Source organism: Ceratosolen solmsi, unplaced genomic scaffold (genome assembly GCF_000503995.2).
Source record: "Ceratosolen solmsi marchali unplaced genomic scaffold, CerSol_1.0 scaffold10, whole genome shotgun sequence".
NCBI classification, from domain to species: Eukaryota; Metazoa; Arthropoda; class Insecta; order Hymenoptera; family Agaonidae; genus Ceratosolen; species Ceratosolen solmsi.
In genome coordinates this window covers 5,420,371-5,447,176 of record NW_011948412.1, presented here as the reverse complement: position 1 = coordinate 5,447,176, position 26,806 = coordinate 5,420,371, and the positions used below count along the sequence as shown (strand labels likewise).

At 26.9% G+C, this 26,806-nt stretch overlaps 1 protein-coding gene across 1 annotated transcript in view; it reads left to right on the top strand.

The window, feature by feature from the left end:
• Positions 1-4,940: 4,940 nt before the first annotated feature.
• Positions 4,941-26,806, top strand: part of LOC105368190 (carbohydrate sulfotransferase 11) — a 31,004-nt gene continuing 9,138 nt past the window's right edge. The window contains exons 1-2 of the mRNA XM_011507153.1: positions 4,941-5,119; positions 12,196-12,383. Of these exons, the coding sequence (XP_011505455.1) occupies positions 5,107-5,119; positions 12,196-12,383 (201 nt within the window). The 5' untranslated portion in view covers positions 4,941-5,106. The remainder of the gene's footprint in view (positions 5,120-12,195; positions 12,384-26,806) is intronic.

Below are 26,806 nucleotides of genomic sequence, written 5' to 3'. Positions count from 1 at the left end.
CCAACTTTTAATCTAATTATATTATTGATTCACTAGTATTTAACTTCTCGAGCTGTCTGTTTGATCTAGTTAGATTGTCGATCGCTCTTATATATTGAATATCGTATAAATTATTTATTAACTGAAATCCAATGACTGTTTGTGGCGAATAAGTTTCTTTATTGATACTATTAAAGATACTAGTTGTATTGTATTGTACGTTAATACATAATTGTAATGTTATCAAACATATATATATATATATATATATATATATATATATAGCACTTCTTGTATTGTAAGGATAATTTATTTTCATTTTCATCGACACTTATTAATTTAGCCGACGGAAAAACGTTTAATTACATATTAAATTATTTATAAAAACTCAAATTATATTTTTATTACTTTTTACATATTGGATACACTTGTAATAGTGAATAATTACAATAATGAAATGCAAATCTTAAACAATAAATAATGAGGAAATTTTTTTATACTTTTCATATTGCATTCCTTTCGTGAAAACTACATTTTTGGCAATTTTTTCTGCCTCATATTTCCTAGCTCGTGCGCTCTTTATTATGTATTCAGTTACAAAATGTAATATATCATTTTTTATTCTTAAAAATTTATTTGATACTTAAATATACAGGAGCTCGTCATATTTTTAAATTAAAACGCCCTTTTTATTTTATACAGTTTTTTGATTCAGCTCTACCTAAAACCAGTAGATACAACTAACATTTGAAATCTTTATTTGATATTATGCAATAAATCATATTTTAGCGCATGTACATGCTCTATTCTATTATGCAACAAGATTTTTATGACTGTGATTCTATCTATCCATTTCTGGACTTTGGCTTTTCCTTCGATAATTATGTTTTCAATGCGTCAACCGGATATAACATGACTAATCCAATCAATATAGGGCAAACACGTTAAAATATCACTACTATATTACATCGAAATTCGAAACAATAAATCTTTAATTATAATATATTTTTATAACAGTCAGAAATATGTTTTTTTTTTCTTTTGTGACTACCTATACCGATGAAGAATTATATTTGTGTTGATTTAAAAGACTTTAAGTATTGTAATGATTTCATAGATATTTCACTAAATCAATAGTTAAAAAACAAATGTTATCTAGTTAATTCAGTTCGTATATAAGTTAAGTTATGCTAACATTTTGAGAAATGGACGTAAATTCGTTGCAATTTTTTTTCTTTTTACTACTTAAGCGCAATTTCAGGCGACTTTTAAAAATGGCAAAATATTTTGCAAATAATTCTACTATTGAAAGAAAGTTACTCAATTAATTCATTAGATTCTTTATAATATTATAATTTAATTCATTGCCGTAATTCTATACAGTGAAATCGTAGAATTTTATGTAAAACTATAAGAGTTATATTCTAAAATAATATTTTACAGAAATACTGCGCTTTGAAAATCAAATGAATTTACTATAACGAATGCTTCCTTCGCTTATTCAATGGTAAAATTGTAATTTGAATTCCTAGCTCATACTATAATTTACTCAATTACTCCATGGTGCTGTCACAAATACACATCTTTTTAAATTACTTTCTCACATATTGTGAGGGATTTTTTGTACTTTCTTTTCGTATGGTGTGATGTAGCAGCATTGCATTGCCACGTTATGCTATCATCTTACTATTACACGACCGAGCTTATTGTTGCCGTACGATGCTATTAATACAATGGCTGTGGGATACATTGCTTTTGAGATAATCTTATAGTTAGTTGTTTTTTATGATCATTCGCTACTTGATTCATTTGATCTTATTAAACGTTCCTACATTATGTTTCATCGCCTCGATCTGTTACAAATTATCTATACTCTTTCATAAAATTACATATGTCACAATTTCGTTAACTTTCTCTTTTATTTTTTTTTTTTTTATACTTTCTGCACAAATTCGATCGTCTTGGATTTTGATGTACATCTATCCATGTACTTTAATACTTTAATACTGATTTTAATACAATGCAATTGACCAATATATTTAGTTTAACAATCCTTAACATGATGCATATAATTTGGAAAGTCTTCTGTAAAAGTACAATTTCTTGTTATTTAGCTATTTATCGTTACGTATATTCCATTAATTTTCTCCTCCGCACACTTTAGTATTATTTTGTTTAAATAAATCTTTATATACTTTTATACTCGTTTAATAGTGGTTTTTAACATTATTTCTATTCATGATTCAATGTTATAGTAAACAAAAAAAACGTAGCTATGAATATTTGCCAAGATAAATAACAGTAATATTATTAATATTTTTATATTAAAATCTTTTGAGTAATATAACTTTTATTTAATAAATGTATTTTTACAAATAGTTTTACTAAAAGATCAAAATGAACCAACCATCTTCTTAACCTCTATTTTAGAAAGCATTATACGCATAAACTGTAATGAAGTTTAACAAAAGCTTTAGTAATATAATTTTCCTCGTATCATTAATAACGTATGAAATGTGTATTTTTAAAGCGAAAAAATAGCTTATTATATTAACAATGAAAGAGACATTTATTTTTCAATTTTAAAAATTAATTCTATGCTCCTTTAGTAAAAATATTTTGCTTTTGAAATAACAGAATGATTTTTATTGTTTAAAGCATTATCACAATATAAACAATCGGGAAAAAAATATGAAAACTGTTAAACTAAAAAAAAAAAAATAATAATAATATAATTTCTTATACAGGCTGGCAGGCCTGTGTGTATTATTTAAATATGTGCATATACATTTATAAAATAATTGAATAAATTGACTGCTTTTACATACGAACGACGTAAGAATTTTATCGCATATATAATGGGTAATATAAGAATTTGTCATATAACAATTTGGGAAGAAAAATTCCATCAATGTAAATCGAAAGTATTGTTTTCCGAGGAATAGATTTTACGCTAAAAATTAATTTTGTTTTTCGTATAATATTATGCATTTAAAAACATTGGTATTTCCATAATGCGTACAATGATTGTCTACTGGCAGAAAAATAATATTCAAATTTTTTTTTTTTTTTTTTTTTTTTTTTTTTTTTTGTTTCTATAACGCTGAACGAAAATTGAACGCTCTTCACGATAAATCGTACGAATGGTTGGCGAGCAATTATACAATTAAACAAGCCATTGGGCTCCTGATGCGTACGAATTAATTGCTAATTCAAAGTGTGCGAAGCGATTTGATCGTTTTCCCAATCTTATTTACAATTCTCAGGGGTTAGGAGCAGTAGAGGAGGATATCCCCGCTATTTGCGGCTGGAGGGGGGAAGAGTCACCACCGACGGTCGAGTAGGTAGGGATATGTTGAGGATATAGATGGTGAGGGAGGCGGATGAGCGGATACGCATGCGCCGAACCTTGCCAAAGGCGGTGGTTCGAATCGACCCGTGAAAAATTGCGTAGCGCCGGGGTTGGGGAGGGTGAGAGGACACGTCGTTGTCCGTGGATAGCCGCGACTCGATCGTGAGGCGAAGATGTGTGGCTGAAGGGTCTCGTGCTGGAACGCTCAAAATCAGGAGCAATGTAGGAGAGGAGAAGGGAAGTAAGAGCCGCTAATAGAATTTTCTTTTCCCTTTATTGTCAAACTATTTTGCGAGGAGATTTGATACGCGCCCGTTAATGCACACTCACGGTAACTTTCGCACGCTTTATTACTGATAAACGTGCTGCAATGTGCAAGATCTTCGGTAATGTTCAGTTTTTTTTGCGCGAAGCTCACGTAAAGTAATGAACTAATCGGAGTATTTTCCGATATCGTCAGAATTAAAACGAAGGTGAAATAAACAAAGGTTAGAATTGATAGGAAGATTAAGAATTTGGAAGAAAAAGGACGGTCTTTAATGCTGAGCTAACTTCGTTGGCCATATAATAGGAAAAACAAAAAAAAACAAAAAAACAAAAAAAAAACAAACAAAAATTGAAAGTTGAACGAATGAAAGAAAGGGAAAAATGAACGCAAGAAATGGAGGTTGGAAATAAAAGCCAATTGGAGAAAAAATATAAACGCCGCAGCAAAGTAGAATAGATAGAAGGAAAATATGTATAAGCCGTTGTAAAAGTGAGAGAACGCTACGAATAAATAAAAAGAACGATGCGACTCGCTCCAGCTATAGTTTCCGGGGCGCATCTACGTAAAGAATTTATAGAAAGTAGGGTGCACAGCTAAAGCGATGGTAGGGAAAAAAAAAATCTGTTGAATTGTCAATACTTGATGACGAATATAGAGTAAAAACCGTTGGAATTGTAAGAAATTCAATCCGTAATTAGCGCAGCGACGCGGCCGCATCAAATCCAGAAAAACTTTTCATAAAGCAAAATGCATCTGTCGATAGGAAAAAACGGCAGTAAAAACGGCGCTTATCTAAGCGAATAAATATCGGAAAATAGCTAGATAATAAGACAAGAATGTAAATAATGAAGTAGGTGAGGATGATGGGTGTCGAGGTATGAGATGGAAACTCGATCGTTGGTAGATTGGAGCGAAGTAGCGAGGTGGTGGCAGCGACGATGATGATTATGACTACGACGACGACCAAGACGACGACGACGAAGACGACGACGACCAAGACGACGATGGATGATGGGTGTCGAGGTATGAGATGGAAACTCGATCGTTGGTAGATTGGAGCGAAGTAGCGAGGTGGTGGCAGCGACGATGATGATTATGACTACGACGACGACGAAGACGACGACGACGAAGACGACGACGACGACGACGACGACTACAACGACCACGACAACGACGACGACAACGACCACGACAACGACGACGACAATGACGACGATAATGGCAACGCGCGGGTTAATGTGAGTAGGGAGAAGGAGGAGGAGGAGGAGGAGGAAGAGCGAGGGGGCGTCGCGACGGCTTTGCGTCGGCTCAGCGGCGTCGTAGCCTCAGTCATCCGTACGATGCCGCGGCGGTGAAAAGCTCGCCGGGCTTGGACGCTTCGAGTCAAGCCAGTGACGCCGCGCACGTGCTCCCAAAACCTTCGGCGAGCGCTGTCAGCACCAACCGGTCCTCGTACTCCTTCCGCCCGGGCTCACTCGCATGAGGCTGCGATAACGAGAGGCAGCGCATGCCCGACGAAGGTGAGCTCACCAGTCCGACCACTCTCGACATTATTTCATTTCATAGCGCGTCAGGATTTGTGTGCGCGGGGGCTGCCGGTGAGCAGCCAACCGCTTGGTCACGCTGCTTTTCAATTGCGCCGAACAATTTACTCGGAACTTTAATAGCCGGCACGAGCTTGCGCCGCGAAAGCCGCGCTTTCGATGACTTTGGCTTTCCAGCCAACACTTCATTTTTTATTAGTTTCACGAATAAATTACGAAATCGCGTTATTCTTGCACTGCTTGTTCTTTTATCAGCCCTGCTCAGTGTTAGTAAAATTATTTTATTCGTTGCGTTCGTTCATACTCAACTGCAGAAGTAGAAAAAATGATAATCTGTACATTACAATGTTTATTTCTTCCAAAGTTTACAACTCGTCTCCAAATTAACAATTATGTCCGTACTGTCGTTTTTATTATTTAATCGTAAGAATTAATTTATTGTATTTTTACGAATTTAAACATTACACTGATTCAATTAAGAAGCGCAATTAAGATTCTATTGATAATTATTAGTTTTGATATAATAGGCAAAGTGAGGAAACTGAAAGCCGGATAAAAGTTCAATATATTAGGTATATTGTGTGTGATAATAGTTTTAGCAATCAATAAGTAAGCGAATCTTATTGCATATTATTATTATTATTATTATTATTATTATTATTATTATTATTATTATTATTATTATCATTATTATTGTTATTGTTATTGTTATTATTGTTATTATTATTATTATATGTACAGCTAATGTAATTGATAGAAAATGATTTTTTGTTACTACGGGGTTTATGCATAGAGTATTTACATATATTTTATTTTATTGACTAAACCGTAGAACTATGCTTCGTGTAGTTATTTTAGATAACATATTCGTTGATATAATTTATGGAAAATAAATTTACCAATAAAAATAATTTATAGGCAAGTAAAAAAAAAAAAAAAAATGAGCTTGACACATAGTATATTAGCTGGCATTTGAGTTATCTTTATTTGAATTCGTTACAATAAATACATGTAGATTGCATTTATGGATTTAATAAAACTGCTTAACTATGTCAGTGCGAAATTTGGTGAATATTTCATCAATATTTTTTTAACAGCTGTTTTGATTATGACACGTTTAAAAAAACATAACACGGTACAGTTAAAGACATGTCACTGCTGTTGTTGACAGATATTCAATATCTAGCACTTTCCAATCATCTCCCTATTCCATATTTCATGTTAAAGGCGCTTCTCATATTATCAAAGTAAGTGTTATACACGTACGCACACCAACATATACACGACCGAAGCATTGAGTTATAAAAGAACTTTATATTGCAGAGAATAAAAGTACAGTTACATTTCATTTATATGACGCTATTTTTTCAATAAATATGAACAAGCACGCAAACATAAGCAAATTACTTTCAAATAGTTAATGTAGATTACCATTAGTCGGATAAATCTACTATATATTTATTGATATATTTATTCAGATTATTCAGATATTTATTCAATATAATCTGTATTCTATTCATGTATTTTCTTTTCAAATGATCAATGAAAACAAAAAGAAAACCAAAAAAAAAAACAACAAAAAAGCAAGAAACAAAAGAAAAATAGAACAGAAAATTGTTAATATCATTTTTAAGACAAATAGCGTCAAGTGTTGATACGTGAAATATGATAAATATTGCGAGGCAAATTAAGCTCTCTAAATTCATTCGAAATCTTCAAATTATCGCCTAATACATACTACAACAAAGATATATGGACGAGCTTGTTAACGGCATTAATCCAATAATGGTAGGGATAAAGCATCCACCCTTATAAGATAAAAAAAAAAGATTAAATTAAAAGGCGAGACAAGGAGGAGAACTACAAAGAAATGAGTCTCGGTTGTCATGATCGAACGTTCGTGCTCCGATAAAAGGTCGAGATCCCTTATTTCATGCGAACGAACGGTCTCACGTAGCATCCTGTCATTCCACGTAAGCCATCCCTCCTTTATTCCTTCAACCAACACTACCGGATTCCAACACTTTCGGAGGTCGTTTGGTAGGGATTTGGGAACGATAGTGGAGTTAGGGCAGACGCTGCGGCTGTTAGACGATAAAGAACAGGTAGATTAGAAATCTATTGCTCTGTTTGACTATTGGCTTTGGTCATTTCATTCGCAGGTATTAAATTCCAGTCTGGATAAATTGCTCGCTATTTGTAAGGATATCGTGAATCTTCAGTCGGTAAATATTTTGCGGCGATGATTAAGTCACACGATTTATCACTTCTTCAATCTTATTCTATAAATATAGATCATGCATGACCTATTAAGAAAATACTTTTATTTTCCACTATAAAGAAACGATTGTTGTTTTATCTATTCCAATTCTCCAATTTTCCAATATTATTATTAATAAATATTATATTAATAAATATTTTATGGGCCAATATTTAAACGTAGGTAGTTACTGTAAGAATTGAAAAGAAAAAAAAGATATAATTATCAAACAATCCCAAATATTATGTAATAATGAGCTGTAAATATCCAGGTATATAATTGCTTGACCTACAATATAAGTTTTATACAAAAAATTTTTCACAATTTAGTTTTGTAAATTAAATTATCGCATAATTCTGCAAGTAATATTAGAAATTAGAATTTTCTTATGTTAAATTACTAATTTTCCGAATGTTATTTAATCATTGTAATGCTACATTAAAAATTTCACGTATAACGATATTTCATATATATATATATATATATATATATATATATATATGTCCACCAATTTAAATATTTTGATTTATTTCATTTATACAATTACTTTCAATTTTATACAGAATTAAATTATCCCTTACTAATAATTTTCAATTAGATAAAATCAAAAGTTATGATATCATGAAATTACAGTTATTTGATATTTTCACATTAAAATATGCATGTTACTGATATAGAATTAAAATTTATGAATTTAATCTTATTTAATTAAATCAACCAACAATTTAGTTTTATACTGTAAACTGTCGCAATGAAACATTCTTAAATTTAAAGTTCTATATAATTATGTCATTGTTAATAAGCAGACATATTAATTAAACATAAAACATTGCACTAAAATATTGAAATTTACAATAATTTTTATATAACAGATAATATCTCGAATATTATATTATATATATATATATATTTTCTTTCAACTTCACTATTCTCCGATAATTTAAAAATATTAATACTAAATATAAACAAGTATAGATACTATAAGTTCATTATTACAGTTCATTATTTATATTCTTCGGGCGGATATAATACTATTATTATAAAAATAATAATTAACTTCGTTTTTAGTAATATGCTTCAAAATAAACAAAAATGTTTTTGATCTACTCTTATACTCTCACATTTGTTAATAATTAAGTAATTATGACTATGATTACAATCAATATTAAAACGATAAATTACTTTACTTCATTCGTTAAAGGATATATGCAACCATAGCTAATAATTAAAATGATTGTTAGTGAAATTAGTGGTTGTAGTTTGATTTTCAGCTATAAATGACATTTCCATGAGTAATTAAATCTGCCTTGTTGCCTAGTTCGAGATTGAAGAGAGGAGGCGTCTCCACTACCCATTCAAAATTAGTGTCAGAGTGGTGGCTCGTCAAGTCATCAGATCGTCCCAAAGTGATCGCTTTTGGCACCTCTCTCTCTCTTATTTCCACGTTTATAATTTCTCATTGGCCCTGAATGGGTCGGATAGCATTGCATGGGCTTCCTCGTGGCGGCTTACCACAAGGATTGCCCATGTAATCTCCGGATATTGATTCCCTTCACCTGAAAACACCGAAGGCTACTCTTTTCAAAACATTTTTCAGGAAATTTCGATTATTATGTTGATTTAATAGTGCGATACACTTGCCTCCAGCGAGTTTGACGATAGTTACGAATATTATTATTCACCTCTATTTAAATATATTTACTCTAAGTATTTACTAATGTATGCAACTATGTACAAGGCAAATTTACGATTAACGAATGTTACAATTTGTGTTCTCAAGTCATGCCAAGTTGGTAACTTTAAATATGCCTTGTATGAAATTATAAATTATTATTTTCCATACGATTTGCAACACTAATTTTATACTTTTTTACTTTTTATTCTTTGCTTTAAATCGTTTAAATAGATATTTTTTTTCAAATTATTAACTATTAAGTCAAGAAAATACAGATAAATAATAATAACAATAACAATAATAATAATAATAATAATAATAATAATAATACTAATAGTAATAATAATAATAATAATAATAATACTAATAGTAATACGATCTTTGAGTACCATAGCCTTCGACTTATTTTAACGCCTTTTATAATAAAGAATAAAGAATTCTATAAAATCTTCAAGAGTTGGATAATTTTTTATAACTTAAAGGAAATTCTTTAAGGTGACTTTTATAATAGTACAAAAGATTTTAAATATTTTCTAAATAAAATATTTTAAACATTTTGATCATTTTAATTTAATTATTGTTGTGTTTAATTGAAATTGAAGATAATTTATATCCAAAGCTTGTTAAAGTATTCAAATGAATATATTTAACAATGATGTATATATAGATAGACCCAGTTAATTAAGGTGTCAAGAAAATGACTTCAATGATGCGCGTTCTATGTAAAGCATTGAAGTACCAATAAAGTATGTTATGTAACATAATATATTTTGAACTTTTATATGAACTATTTGTTTCATACTTACGACAGCTTAACAGATAAATGCAAGGATGCAATAAGAAGTGGTTTTTTGGAAAATAATTTTTTATCATAACGTATGAACTGTCGATTTTATCAATACAATTAATTTATATTTTTTGAATTTTCAGTAGATAAAAATTGCAGGACGAATGCTACAGCTTTTGTATTCTCGTTAATAGAATACAGTATTTCTTACAAACAAAATTAATATTCCAACTGCAAAATTATCAATCGATACTATGGTATTTATATAATTTAATATTACAGAGACGGTAAATTTATAGTAATCATTTAATAATTATTTACTAGTGTCTTTGCAAATAAATTTTTGAAAATACTAACTAAACTGAACTGACGTACATTAAAAATTAGTACATTATATTATTATTATAAAGCTTATTATCACATTAAATGCTCTGAAAATTCGACTGCAAATTCCACACTTACTTCGAATTTCACAATTCTATTATACAAAATTTATAGATAACGTTTTGATTCACAAGTTTTTCCTTTTTGAATTGGATATGAATTTTTTTTTTTTTTTTTTTTTTGTATATATAGGTATTGTATAATAGATCCAAAAAGGGTTTACATAGCAACGTATATTTAACTACATTAACGCGACTTTTATTAAAAAATAAATTCAATTAAAATCCATAATTCGTATTCAGTATATATATATATATATATATATATATATATATATATATATATATATATATATATATATTTTATAGTGATTGAGAATTGGTGTGGAAACTGAAAAGAAGAACCGATAGGATTTCATTAATTCAATTGCAATTTCAAGACACCTGGTTAATCTTCGAATGATTTAACGTAAATTTGACTTTTTATTACTGGAAGCTTAAGAATTACTTCATAAATCGAAATTCATAATCTTTAAATCGAATTACATCTATTGTACCATATTATTTAATTTCTTAATTGATATCTCCTACGGTAAATTATGTTAAATAATTTTAGCATATTTAAAACTTATGATCATTCAATAATGATTATTATTACTGTATTTATATTGTTCAATATTTTATTTAATTTTCCAATATCTCTTTAATAATATAACATACGCTTTTAATTCTTTAATAAATTTTGAGTTTAAAGTTAGTAAAATGTTAATAAATGATACATATGTAACAAAATTTGAAACAAATAGAAACAAAGTTCAAATAATATTGTACTGAGCTTGATTCAAGAGTGAAGGACAGCAAAATATTACTATACATTAGTTAGAAAAGTACGAAGGTTATGAGAATAAAAATTATCATGTTTGTAGAAATATTAATGTAAAATATTTGTAAAATCGTTTTTTAGAAAGTGTATAAAAATGTTTATGAAAGCCTATATTTAAAGTGGATTTAATGAACAACTTTTTATATGATATTACTATTATTATTATTACTAATATCTAATTACATTTTCTTAAAAAAATTATTAATTTATATTTAATAGGATTATTTAATAGCTTTTATATTATTTGAAACGTGATAAGTTTTATTTGATTTTGGTCCTAATGTAAATAAAATACTTAGTTAATGGTACAATTAACATAATTTAAATTATATATTCAGTTAATTTCAATTTCTGTTTATAATTTTAAAATTCATTAAGGCATAGTCAATTATAATTCTTATTAAGGGGCTCTAACAATTTTATGCTCAGTCGCATGTTCAGCACGTAATTACTACCTAAATAAGTTAAATTGCCTTGACATTCTAACGAACTATTTAAAATGTGTAATTAATTTGTAAATGTTTTGGATAATATTGATTTCAGATAAAAGTATCTTTTAGTATTGGTTTGTTGATTTCATTATTGCGTAAGGATATTTGAGAAGCTTTCCAATTTACTACTTACATGAAATTTTAAATACGATTAGTTTGAAATATAACGAAATATTGTATTTAAATTTTTTTTCCACTCAATTTGAATTGATTGTGAAAACCTACTGCTTTCGACGAGAATGAATTTTCCGTAAATCTGGCTTAAAACAAAGCAACGACGTTTGTAGCAATTTATACAATTACGCGAAAAAGTATTTAATCGTAAGACGACATAAAGAAAATAGCTTTAATTTTTGAAGATATGTTATTTGCCAATTTTTCCACAGAAAAATCGAGATGTAACTTCAAATGCTGTGTAATAGAAAATATTGTTTAAAAAACTTGTTTCATACATCCGTAAATAAAATGTTTCATTAACATTGATATCTTCGAGCATTTCTTTATTTGGCACAATTAAAATCTCCTTTATGCATAAGCGAAGGCAATATTGATGTATGATTTTTCTATTTATAGTTCGGTATGAATACAGAAGGTGGAACGCGACAAGGGAGAAGATGACGTTGCGCAGGCGTGTCCTGGCCGGACTCCGCCGAACGATTCTAGCAGCCGGTGTTCTGGTCCTTCTGATTTTAGCCCTATCGAGTCAAGATCGCTCGAGCACCGGTAGTGGCAATGGGCTCCGGCAGCCCATCGCCTCCGAGGTAAGGATTATCGATCTTTGGATGCACTTTGATAGTCTTTATTTGATAATTGTTCGGTCGACTCGTACATAAATAAATAAGCGCTTTTCGCGTGGACATGATTTATGGGACTTAGTATCGCACTATAGTTACAAATTTATGGAAATAATTGTAGTGCTTTCTTTTACCTGCTGATAAATTACGTATACAGTTAGAATCCGAAAGCTGAGATTTATTAGTAGACAATTTGGGCTTGAACGCAAAGCTCGTGATTATGGAAGAAAGTTTACTTGATAATCGAATTTTATTTCAAATTTGTTCAAATTAGGATTAAATTAGGATTAAAATTATGATCAACTGATAAAATTTATTTATTGGCCATTGAAATAATTAATTTTTAAATTAATAACATCCTTTTGTTCTTATTCAGAATTTTACGATATTAACGTTTCAAATAATCATTACATATACATTCTAAGAGAAGTATGACAATAGAGGAACATCGAGGCAAACAAATCTGTTGTAATATTTGATTTTTTATTTTGCGATAAATACACAAAATACAGATAATCCATTCGTTTACAATTAAAATTAAAAATAGAATGATAATCAATTAATGCGTGCTTTTATTCTATAAAAATTATTAGAATTCTACAAGTATTTAAAAGTAGTCTCGTGATCATAGCTACATTATCCATTGTTAGCCTTGCAAATTCGTTCTGCTATTTGAATAATAACAATCTATTATATGAATAAATTTTTTATATAAAAAAATAAACAATAAACCTATTTTTAAATAATAATACTATATTATTTCTTAAATGTTAAAATATAGGATTCTTAGATACAGTTATTATTCGATTAACGCAATTACATCAATTATACAAAGTAGCAAAAAAAATAATTCGTGGTTAAATTGAGAATAACTTGGTCTATGAACTATCTAATTTTTTAAGTGAAATTGAAAAAATCGTGGCAAATTACTTTATATACCTAAATATTATTAGACATTTTAAATAAAAATAACAATCATATTATCATGATCTCATAATAAAATATCTTAAATCATTTTATAATATTTTCGAAATATTTGAGATATCAAGATAGCCTTTATAAATGTATAATATGAATTTTATGATAATAGTATTAAGAATAGTTAAATGGTGGTCTCATTCAAAATAATAAATTTAGTTGAAATACAACGTAAGTACACACACACACACACACACACACACACACACACACACACACACCATATAAATTGGCATTAATTTTTTTATTATACGCATTCAGATATAGACCTAAATATTTTTTTATTAAACATGCAGAAACTTAGATATGTATATATTATTTAATGACTATATTTGATATTTATATTTCGAAAAAAAACTTAGTATTATAAAAATTTGTCTCAAGTATTGAATAGATAACAATATTTATTAAATATTTAAAATAAAGAATGATGAAAAATTATATTATAAGTTATTCAATGTTTCGTCAACTTATACATAAACAGAAATATGCAAACTTTTCATTAAATTAATAAGTTTAATTTTGTTATTAATCAAGATATTCAAACTAATTTTAATACTATTTTAATAACATTTTAAATTAAATATTCAATAGTCTCGAAACGTATTTTCAAGGTTTTAATTTATCCTCAAGATATCCTAATATATATATATATATATATATATTGATTTTAATTCATTAATGTTTATTACTGTTTTTATCTTATGGTGTGTTTATTACGTCGCAATTATGTGACATTTCAATCAATAATAATTTAGTACAAACACTTCAATATTTTATTATAATAATGTCCAATTCAATAATAAAACAGCATTATGATATAAGAGTATGACTCTGAATGCTCACCTATTTCACTAAATTTATTTCTTATAAAAATAATGTAGTAATAGTACCCAAAAATGACCAATAAAAAAATAATAGAATTAAATATTGAGATATTAATATAAAATGAATTTTATTTATTAAGTATTCTTTAATGTTTGTATAAAAATATGTCGAATGATGATTCACAGTTAAGACATTTATTCTATCTCAATTTAATTTAATTTAATTTAAGTTAAGGACAGATTAAGTTAAGGACATTATTACTGTTGATTAGAAGACATTATTACTGTACACCGATTATTGTTCAATAATTATGTTAAATTTCAACAAAACTGTAAGACTCGATAAGTTGTTTTCTTTCAATTAGTCATAATTTCAATTTTTTTTTATATCTAATATAAAAATATATCTAATCATCGTGGCTTATGTATAAACTGATTTCCTGCGAACATGTAAAATTGTGTTGAAACTTATGAAGTGCTATAACGAAAGCTTCGAGAAAAATATTTTCAAAACTTTTTCTGGTACTAGCTTCTTTGCTTCTACCTTTATTTGCAAACTGTGCTTCTATCTCCCTTCCCTAATCCGATTTCTTAAATCTATTCGAAAAGTATATTAGAAATTGACATATATGTCTGATGCCTACTCGCACGAAGTAAATAAAGTTAAATACTATACTCGGTTTATTTTACATAATAAGTCGAGCCAAAAAGAGATTCATGTATTAAAAATAGCATGGGAAAACATAAAAGGGAGAAAAGGAAAAAATTTAAAGCTTTGTGGGACAAGAACTTGGTAAATGTCCAGCGCATCTTTCATCAACAATAAAATGGGTCGCGAGGGAAGCTCGAAGAATAGCTGGAATGAGAAAGCAAAATAACTGTCACATATTTTCATTCTTAATTGGAAGTAGACATATGCAGGCGACAAAACCGTTTTATCAAGTAAAACTCTCTTCACACTATTAGGAAATTGACAAAAATATTAAGGTTTTTTCTATGGTAGTAGATGAAGTTAGAAGATATGTAGAACAATCGTTAATGAAAAGTCAAAATATTTTGAAAGTTACTAATGAATTATTTACATGTTTAAATAATCTATATAAAATACGTGCAAATTTTTGACATCTTTTTGAAAAATTTCAATTCCAAATTACCTGCATAATATCATCATTCTTATAATTTATTCACTTTTCAATTTTACATTATTTAATAGGAGCTTTTAAAATTAAATATCTACAAATTAAGATTCTTTTACAAAAATTGTTATAATTATGATTTTAGTAAAATTTTATATGATGAGTAATATGATTAATAAATAAAATTAGAAAAATACCAATACCAAACGATTATTAAACTTATTTTTTAAATAAGTAATATTATCTCGAATTTCTTCGGTCACATATTTCCATAAGAAAAGTGTTATAATCATATAAATAAATTTTAAATATATTAAAAAAAAAAAATACAAATTAAAAAGTGAAAAACATCAATATGAATTTCATACTATCAGCAACTATTAATTCATAGTAAAGAATTTAATAATAATTTTATTTGTAGCAATAATAATTAAATTTATTAAATGTTCAAATTAATTTAACAAGTTTTTAACAACTTGAAAATAATATAATGTAGTGATTTAATGAATGTGCATTAAATTACGCTCAACACTATCTATGTTGTAAAATGTTGTTTTACGGCATAGATTATTTTAAATCCACATTTATATTTTCAAGGGTTATAAAAATTATTTTGTTTTGAGCATGAATTCATTAAATTAGTACTGATTAAAAAGTTGTTGAATTTTTTTTGTTTTATATTTTATGAGAGTCAAGAATATAAATTTTACAAAATGCAGTAATAGCATAAAAAAGGAATTTTCTATTTAAAGATTGTTGATATTGTTTTCAAAATGCAAATTTAATGTGCTTTAAAAATTAACTTAACGTCCACTTAATTGTAATGAGGTATAAAAAATATAGATACTGATGAAAGAATATTGCAGATATCAGAAAGCATCTAAATTAATAATTTTTATGAATTTTTATACAAGAAAAAAATTATATATATATATAAAGAGAGAATATAATGTAAAGTTTTTAATAATCGTGCTTATTATCATATTTAGTACCTTTACAAACTGAACCATAACAAACTGAAATCATTTGTCAGTTCATAAATTATTTCCTTTATTTTTTTTTTATAAATATCCGAAATATATAAAACTCACATAAAAAATCGATAATGTAAAAAATATAATAATAATTTCTTTTTACTGGACTCAACTCATGCTATAAAACTTTATGATACCCATAAAAAAAAATCAAATTAGATAAAGCAATACAATCTATAATTTAGTAGTGAATAATTATATGATTAAGTATTTTGTATTATTGGTGAGTTGAATATACATATTTAAGAGAAATAAGGGTATAAGAAGCATATAATTCTTATATATAACTAACAAAATTATAGATTTACACCATTACTAGACAATCGGAAAAATATAATTCTTAAGCTTGTAATAATGTATATTTTCAAAATGAGGTGAGAAAATAACGACTTATATACTTATATATGAGGCTCATATCAGATTAAGAGTAACTACGATCAAGTTTTTAAATTTCTATGCTGGGAAATAAAAAAATTATATTTTAAATTTTTATCCATAAATAATTTACAAAAAATTTACAGTATTCTTTTTAAAATATTTAAAATTTTAACAGGAGCTTAAAAACAGTTTCTATTACCCCTTTATAGGATAATTTCAAATAATTTATAATTTCGAAGTCTTAAACCATTTACGTGAATATTTTCTTGAAAAAATACTTCAAAATTTCATATTTTTCAAATAATCAATATTTTCAAACTTTGTCCAAGATGAAATTATTAAAGTTTTAAATATATGGTGTAAGAAAACATTGTTTCTTGTTTATTGATGGAACAATGACGGACAATAAGAAACGATGAATAATTCAATTGAAATTTTTATGAACATCGTCTGCAATAAGTACTCAACTATAATTACGTAGGTAATAATATCAGAATTGTGAATTATTCTTGTATTTTTCATCACAAATATTTAAAATTAAATTATTAGTAAATTAATGTGTAATTTATATAATACTCTTTATTTATATGTTTATAATACCTCAATTAAATATGGCTAATTGAACTACACTCATTTGCCTTGTTAAATTGCCTAAAAAAAAAAAACATAATACTGAAAATATTTATAAGAAAACTACTTTTCAAAGCAAAAAAATTCATTTTTCTGCAAATTATATGACGTAACGATATGTAAAATTATTGAGTTACAGTTTCTTTCTCTTGTATATATTTTTATATTAATAAATATTTCACTTTATATTAATTAAATTCACATCTCATGTCTAAGACTTCAAAACGCGTATGATTATTATTAATGATATTATTGAAAATAATTATTGTAAATGAAATTTGCATAGTTTTAACAAGTAGTGCATTTCATAAATTTAAAGTAAAAATAATTAACAGTTTAGAATAATCATAATATCAGTCATTTTTAATGGAAAAAGATAGAAAATACTTAAGAACAGATGAATATTTAGTAAATATCTAATCATAATACAAGTAAGTTCTTATTCTCAAAAATATAAATATTAATCTTAAGTAAATTGATCGTAGACCTCAATTTTTTTTTTTTTTATTAAAAAAAAAAAAAAAAAAAAAAAAACATTTATCTATAAGGTACTAAAAGTAATTGCGAATGCATAACCTTTAAATGATTTTATTTTAAAATTTATAACTAATACTTTTGATATTAGAATTATTTTTATATGCATTTCTATGTGTTGAAAAATGTACTTATACTTATACGTAAAATTAGTTTTAAATTAACAAAAAATAGTTACAAAAATAATAAAAAATACAAATAGTAAAACATAACAGTAAACGTAAACAGTAAAAAAAGTATGAAACTCATTTTCAGATTAATATTTCTTTTTTATTATTCAAAAATTATGATTATTTGTTTTAACAACGATAAAAGTTTATTATTCATGTTTAAAAATAAATAAATATAAAACTGAAAAATGATAATAGATTGAAATAAATTTACTTAATAGTTTGTAAAACTCTGAAATTTTCATTGGATTTTTAAACATAAAGATCATTAAATCCACTGGATTATAAATTGCATACAAAATTTTTTATTAAAATAATTACCTGACTGTAATTTAAATTCGAGTTGGAGCGATAAATTGAATTTTCTTAAAAACTGTTATTCATTGGCTAAATTTAAGTTTTAAGTAAAAATCAATTGCATGTTTATCCAAAGAATCGTTTGGGTTTCAATTACGAAACTACAGTCCTTAAACTTTGTTGTTTAGGTTGGTAAAATAGAGCTCTCTAGCTCAGGGCACACGATAGTTACAATAATTTCAAAATAAATATTTTCTCCTCGTTGTTGACTTTCAGAAATTTAATTTAAAAAGAACTTATATCGTATTATTTTATTATTTTGTTTTTATATATATTTTTCTAATTTTTTTTTTTTTTTTCACAAAATGACAATAGACAAAGTAAATATTGTTTTATGAATTTTTACGTAAAATAAATTGTTGTTGTAATCACGGATGACTAATTACATTATTGTGACAGAGTCTAATTTGGCAAATCGAGTTTTATATAACGGATCGATGAGGGAATGTGGAAGTGATATAAAGTCTAAAAAGTCAAAAATGAACTCAAACTAGGTCACTACACTTTTGGAGGCTGACGAGGGAGTTTCAATTCTCTCTCTCTCTCTCTCTCTCTCTACCTCTCTACCTCTCTAGTTATCTATCTATCCATTTATCTACCTCTATCTCTATATCTATTTCAATATTATCTCAATTCTACCTTTTATTGCCAACTATACATATTTACAGCGATATCGATAGTTTTGGTTTTTGTTTAATAGCGTGCAACAATTCCTAATACAATCACTATTTCGCTATATCTGCATATTACTGAATCGGCCTTTTTCATACTTGCAAAAAAAAAACGTTTATATACTAGATATATTACTATTGTGAGTACAATTACTATTACTTGGAGTTTTTTGAAAATGCAAGAAAAAGTAATCACCATATATAATAGGAATTTCAAGTAAATAAATATTAAGAAACTAATATTTTGAATATTAAGAATGTTTGACTTTTTTTCTTTTACATGTATATAATTAAATTATTAATACAATATGCTATATTTATTTATCAAGTGATTAAATTAATTTTAGTATACAATTAATCCATTCGCAAAATAAATACTCGATATATATCATAACATATATTAGTTTAAGATAATAAATAAATAAATGAAAATAATATATTTTATCTAAAACTATAATAAAGCGAAAACAATGATGGAACAATACTGTATTAAAACATTAACCGTACGCATAAAATAATCTAACAATCTATTTTTTAATTATTTCTCGTGAATTGAATGATAGATAAACGTACGTGCACGTTTTAATGTTATTTAAATTATTATTATAACACATTTATTATCTCGGTATTATTAGCGCAATATAGTGCCGCCGCTTTTCAATGGTGATTTTTACAACTATAATTTATTGAAATAAATAATACAGATTATGAAAAGTTTAAATAACGAAAATTTTTAAATAATTTTACAATTCTACATTTCGTACTCCAAGTGAATATATAGTGAATAATAATACATGCAAATAGTTCAACACATATAATTTACAAATTTAAACAAACTAATAAAATTTACGAATGATGAAGCACGTAGAACTACAAAAATTAAAATGATCTAAATACCAAAAGTACTCGCTTCAACATATCTTCTCCTTCTAATTATCTAAATACTATGCTTGTAATGTACATTTCCGCAATGGAAATAACGATGAAATCTAAAAATCTATCTGAAAGTCCAATATTTCTCTCGAAAATTCAGCATAACAGTCAGGATAAAGTTTCCCGTACAGTTTCCCGAAAGAAGAAACAATTTTTCCACCTTTCACAACGCTGCCTGGAAAAATCCAAGGCTTTATGTAAATGCAGTAACTTTACCACCTCGTTCTATACGCCGACAATTTTCTCAACGACCTACATCTCCCTCTCTCATATCTAAAATACGAAATCAGAACTCCATCGCTAGAACTCGAGGGTGAGAATTATTAAGAAGCTTGTGGAATACCTAGGGTAGCTATAGCGAATAGATATCGAATGTTTACTACTTTTGCAGTAGTAAGCAGAGAAAATGGGAAAAATTGCACTAATTTTCTTCGCTCGTTTTAATGCTGTTGCATGGTAATTAATGCGCGGATGTTATTTAATTAAATTTGAAACACGATAAATCTATTACTGTTATATAGGTTTTAATTGTTTTTCGCTCCTTCAAAATGGTTGTAGTATAATGTAATTCAGCATAACATTTAGATTGTTGCAACAAAAATCTCAATCTTAATAATCTTGGCTTATATAATTCATTATGCAATGTTAATTATATAATTCATCAAAGCGTAATCATATATGGGTGCATGTAGATATGTGTATTATGCTCATATTTATGATATATTGAAAATTAATGTTTATTGTCACTTAATAAATATACAATCGAAATTTCTATTTTTATTAATTTAACGTTTAATCGGATTTTTGTTTCTTAATAATTTGTGTTTATTAAAATTGCTTTACTAGTAATGTATATAAAAAAGTTTTACAAAAACCTCGTTGACGCGTTCGATAAAATTCAATAGTTCATTAAGTATAAACAATTAACTGAGTAGTGCAAAGCGCGTTTTTTGGATGCATTATGATGAATTTTTAATGTAAACATTTTTAATGAACAATGTCGAAAGGTAAAGTGCAGCTATTTTAACGCTTTATTAATGATCAAAGAAATTGTAGCTAATTGCTACTTTGTTTCAATAAACAAATACAGATACTAAATAATAGTATAACTAAGGACATAAGATACAGCTTATTTGATCATTTGGATTTGAAAATTTAAACTAACATCAATAATTGTATGTTTCATTAAAGAAAGAAAAAAATACAGCAACAATTTTTCTATTAAATCTTGATAATTTTTCTATGATTTGATATGCATATATTCAATAGATAAGCACAGTTTTATTAATCATAATTTATAAACATTTCTCTCTATATACGTAAATGGACGCTTCTCGAAAAATTGTTCGTTTTAAAAAAATTCTTAAATTATTAATTTTTTTTTAATAAAACTTTAATAGAATGTATCCATTTAACGTTAAAAATATGCCAATGCTTGCTTGGTTCAAAATTTTTTAAACAAGTATTTTATTTATATAATAATTTTCACACTGAAATTACTAAGTAATGATTAAAAAACAACATATGAACATTAGTTCCTTTATATCATTTTGTAATTGTTTTAACGCAAATTTTAATTTTAATTTTAATTTCAAATAAATATGTTCTACAATTTTCTTTTTTTTCTCTTATTTTCAAGATATCTCATATCTTGTACTATTGATATAAAAAAAAAAAAAGGCTATCCAAATAATATTGTAAATAAAAATATATTTCTGTCTTTATTTAAAAACTTTTCATTAATGAAATTAATATCATGATATTAATAAGAATTTTCATTTCTCCCTCTCTCTCTCTCTCTCTCTCTCTCTCTCTCTCTCTCTCTCTCTCTCCATCGACTCCCAAACATCAATAGTTGAAGAGTAATAATATTATATAAAGACTTTACATATCGCAAATTTCGAAGTTCAAATATTTGATATGTACCAATGTAATAGCAGACCCGAAAAAACAAATAGTTTTAACAACGATAGAATTATATAAAAGAATCTAAATATATGTGAGATTTTTTTATTTATTCATTCCTTCACTCATTATAGATTTTTAATTATAAAAAAATATTACAAATAATACTGTATAAAAATAATAAGATTCTCTAAATCTCAATTTGTATCATCTCTCTTTGATTAAATCAAATTCACTGTAAGTAAATTATTAGTTTATCGAGCTCGTTTAAAAATGCTATTGCATTTTCCTACAATATTTTATATAAAATTATAAAAAATTTTTAGTAATATTTATTCAATTATAAAAACAATAAAATCTAAACTTAAAATTGATCACATATAAAGAATAAAAATTTTAAAGTAACGTATGATTTTATATTAGGAAGAAACTATACCATTAAAACAATCTAAGATTAAAAAAATTCATGGAACGAGGTTCATTTTTTTCTTTGCGTTAATGAATAAAAATTGAACGATTCCTGTTTCAAATTTGTAAAGAATACACTCTATGAATTATAAAGTTGATGCTACCGCAATATTTCATCGTTTTTACGCTTTAAGCTAATGGCGTATTTGTACTTTATAATAGAGCTTATTTACATAAGGAAAGGCATATCTGATAAAATTGTCAAAATTAAAACATCTATCATTTTAAGTAAAATGCGATACCGACAATGAAAATATATTATTAAACAAGTATGGGGAAAAGTTTTTTAATGCAAACTGTGCTTGCAAAGCACCATATTGTATATATATATATATATATATATATATATATATATACCGGCTATAGACACATTATTATACATTCAAAATCTACAGACGGGACATCGCGTATTATCTCTTTTTTCTTCTTATCTTGCTTTATAACATTTTTCAACCCCTATACCTCTCAACCACTACTACCATGAAATGTTATTTTACTTTCTTTCACACAGTTTTTCATTCTTTCTATTCGCACTTTTCGATTTTTATTGTTTAGTTTATTTGCATTTGCAATAATCTTATTATAGTTTCAGTTTCAAAAATAGCATCTAATCTCAAGAGTTTAATTTGCAATCGATTGAACTACAAATGATAATTATTAGTATCTCATGTTTGATAATTTTGAGTCATCAATTTAGTTTTATATTCGTCTAGTGGGACTATACGATCGAACATATGATTTCTTACTTCACTGATTCTTGAATCAAACGATTTTGTAATAGAATGTCAATTCATTCATCCATCATTTGCACACATCAATCAGTCTTTTTTTCATATCTATCCCCATCTCTTTCCATTGCTAATTCTTCGTTTATCATTTGTTTTTCGCGACATGCGATCGTGTGAATAGGCACTTAACGAACATGAATGCGATATAGTTAAACTTGAAAGATTGGCAAATTTCCAGACGCATTGCGGCAGGTGGCGCTGCATATCGTTTCCATCCGACACGTTTACACGCATAAGTGCTTTTGAAAACTCAAAGAACAAACCAGGAATTGCATTTTACTTATTGTTTCGTTTTCTCTCTTCCCATTCTCAATGTTTATCTCATCAATTTCCGTAAATTTTAAAGCCCGCGAAGTAGATGCACTTCTTCACTATACCCTATTGACAATGATAGTAAACGGTTAATATATTTGCTTTCTTTATTATATCAAAGATTTCGTAAAAAGGGAAGAGAAAACAATAATTACATAATTGAGAAAGGCACAGAGAAGAGGAAAGAGAATTATAAGGGTAGGAGATAGAGAGAAAGACATAGAAAGGCCGAAGATAAAAGCTTTTATCTATTATTGTTTATATTTTTGCTTTCTCATATGAAATATAAAATATTACTATCTTTCTTATAAGTATGAGAAATAGATTTTTTTTTTTTTTTTTATAGTCATCTATTTTTACGGGACAACACTCGTATAGCAACATTTTTGAAACAAGATCTGAAAAAATACATATTAAATATATTATGCTTGTTGATCGATTGGAACACATATGTTTATTATTATTTAAAGTAATTTTTAACTTCACAATATCATCTTAAAGAACGACTATATTAATAAATAAATAACTTAATCGAATTAATTATCGTCTAGAAAAATGTACTAATTTGTAAATTAAAAAGATTAATAATTTTATAGGGTAAAAAATTGTTAATTAATTTCTCTTTCGTTTGCTTTTATCTAAAAAAGTAAGAAATTCGAATAAATTAGAGATCTAGTACAAATGTATTAAAAAAAAAAAAAAAAAAAAAAAAAAAAAAAAAAAAAAAAAAAAAAATAAATAAATGTAATGATTGAAGTTGTGAGAAAAACAAGGTTAATAATTTGTTATTCAAACTGCCAAAAGATTTTTATCATACAATTGTTCGTAAGAATATTTAGACAAGCAAGAATACTCATAAATAAATACCCATTATATAGCCAATAACACTTAGAAAAAGTATTTTTGAAATAATATATATACGTCGTTGTGATAATAATTGATATTAATTATTATTAAATAATTGAGTTAATTATAGGCAAATTGAACACTTAATTTTAACTTCATTATTCTTTATAAATCATATATACATGGAAAAACTTGATTTTAATATCCAAGTTCAGCTCCAATTTCATTATCGATGAATATTAACAATAAAAATAATGATCTTCAACATTTATTACGACATAGTAAAACTCACCATCAAATTGTGCAAAGTCAATAAAGACACGCTATATTTACCTCGACATTTCCATTTTTTTTTCTTTTTTTTTTTTTTCTTTTTTTTTTTATCGCATTTATAATGTACATCTATCAAGGATTTCTAAATACTCTGCGCTACTTTTATTAAAGCAGCAGCTACATTAGACTAGTTTTATACGAGTTCAGAGCTGCTGCATTTGCGCTAATAACGTCTATTAAATGACCGTCATATTATCTATTATCTAGCCGAATCGTCTCTCGGAACTCCGCATATGCACACAGATTATCGTGGCCTGCTATCTACGTAATAGTGACGTGCGGTAATTTCAAGTGCATCTAGCCGAACAAATTATTCACGTGTAAGCAGGAATAGAAGTGCGCTGAGGCACGACAAGGAGAACTATGTAACCGCATAACTGCATCAAAATGACGTTTATCCTTCCCCCTACTCGCGATAAATCATATTTCGTGATCAGGAGTGAGTGACGCGGTCATGCACGTTGGAGCTTAACCTTAACCTCCCTTTCTCAATCCACTCATAAACATTGAGCACGGCAAGTGCCGCATATGCTAAATTATTGTTGCGTGTGGTCGCTCGGAACGAGCCGATAATGACCGTAATGAGTTAATAAAAAAAATTACATACTACTTAATGTACGCGCAAATGATGTTAGAAAAGTAGTTTTTCGTCTTTTAGCCGGTAATAGATTAAATTACATCCTTAAATTTATTTACACAAACCAAACATTTTTTTTTTTTTTTTATAGTAAAAAATTATTATTAATAAACTTTATCATTTTTATAGAAAAAGTTACTACACTGTCAATATGCGGTATCATTATTTTCGTGATGCTTGGACAAGTCTATGACTTTTTAAACAGATAAGCATAAGTGTGGCCTATTGTTAGCTATCTCGAAAATGAATAATGCTAAAATAAGTCACGACAACAATAATAATAAGTATTTTTATGAAATAATTTATTTGATTCTTGATTAATTATTCCTATCGATTAGTTTATGGTTATATCATTATTTATGCTTTTTCAGATTGACAAATAAAATTTTAATACCGTAAACTATTTATATATTACACCATTGTATATATCACGATAGTTGCATGATTTGTACGTTTAAAGTTTATGTCCTTGAGCCTTTGTACTTAAACAATGTACGTGAAACTCGTCAAATTATTTAATAGCGACTTTGATAGTATTATGAGAATTAGTCAGCTTTGTTTTAGGTTTATAAAGAAAAATTGTAAATAATAATATCAATTAGATTCATTTCACACACACGCGCGCGCGCGCACACACACAAACATACAAATATAAATGACAAATATAAATGCTTTGTGAGAAATTTAATTTAAAATACAATTTATTATATAAAAATAAAAAATTTACTGACTTTAGAGCTTCAAAATATATGGGCATAAGTATTTTATAAATAAGATTAATATATAAGAATGAAAATGAGAATATGAGAATCGTTGCTAAAATGGTCGTATTAAAACTGTTTTCAATTTTGATAATGTGCAGGTAAAAATTACTTGAAGAATAATCGCTTGCATTGCATGAAAGCCTCACTGAAACTTCATGAATACCTGAGTATAAGTAAACGTTCCAACACAGATATTTAAGCACGAATAAATGACGAGAAATGAGTGATAGAGAAAAGCAGGAGAATTTATAAATATTCGTTTTTCATCCTATTGCTATTGAATTTTTTTTTATTCCGTACGATTTTTATTAATAAGTTTATTAGTTATTTAATGTCAATCGACGCATTGATTATTTTTTCTAAATTTACCTGCTACTAATTGATTTTATTCATTAAACCTCTCGTGCAAGTATTATCTATACATAATTGATAGAAAGAATGAAACACGGAATTATATTCTTTAAATCTACATTACATACATTACATAATAAACATTACATACATACATTATTTAGACAATATTATTTGCCCAAAAATAGCTATAAATTTATAATTATACTACATAGAAAGTGTCATTGAAATTATTTGACATTTCTATTAAGTGTATAATTAGCGTGTGAGCATTTCGAGTTATCTTTTAAATTTTTTCTTTTGTTTATTCAAGTATCAAAAAAAAAATTTGCATCTTT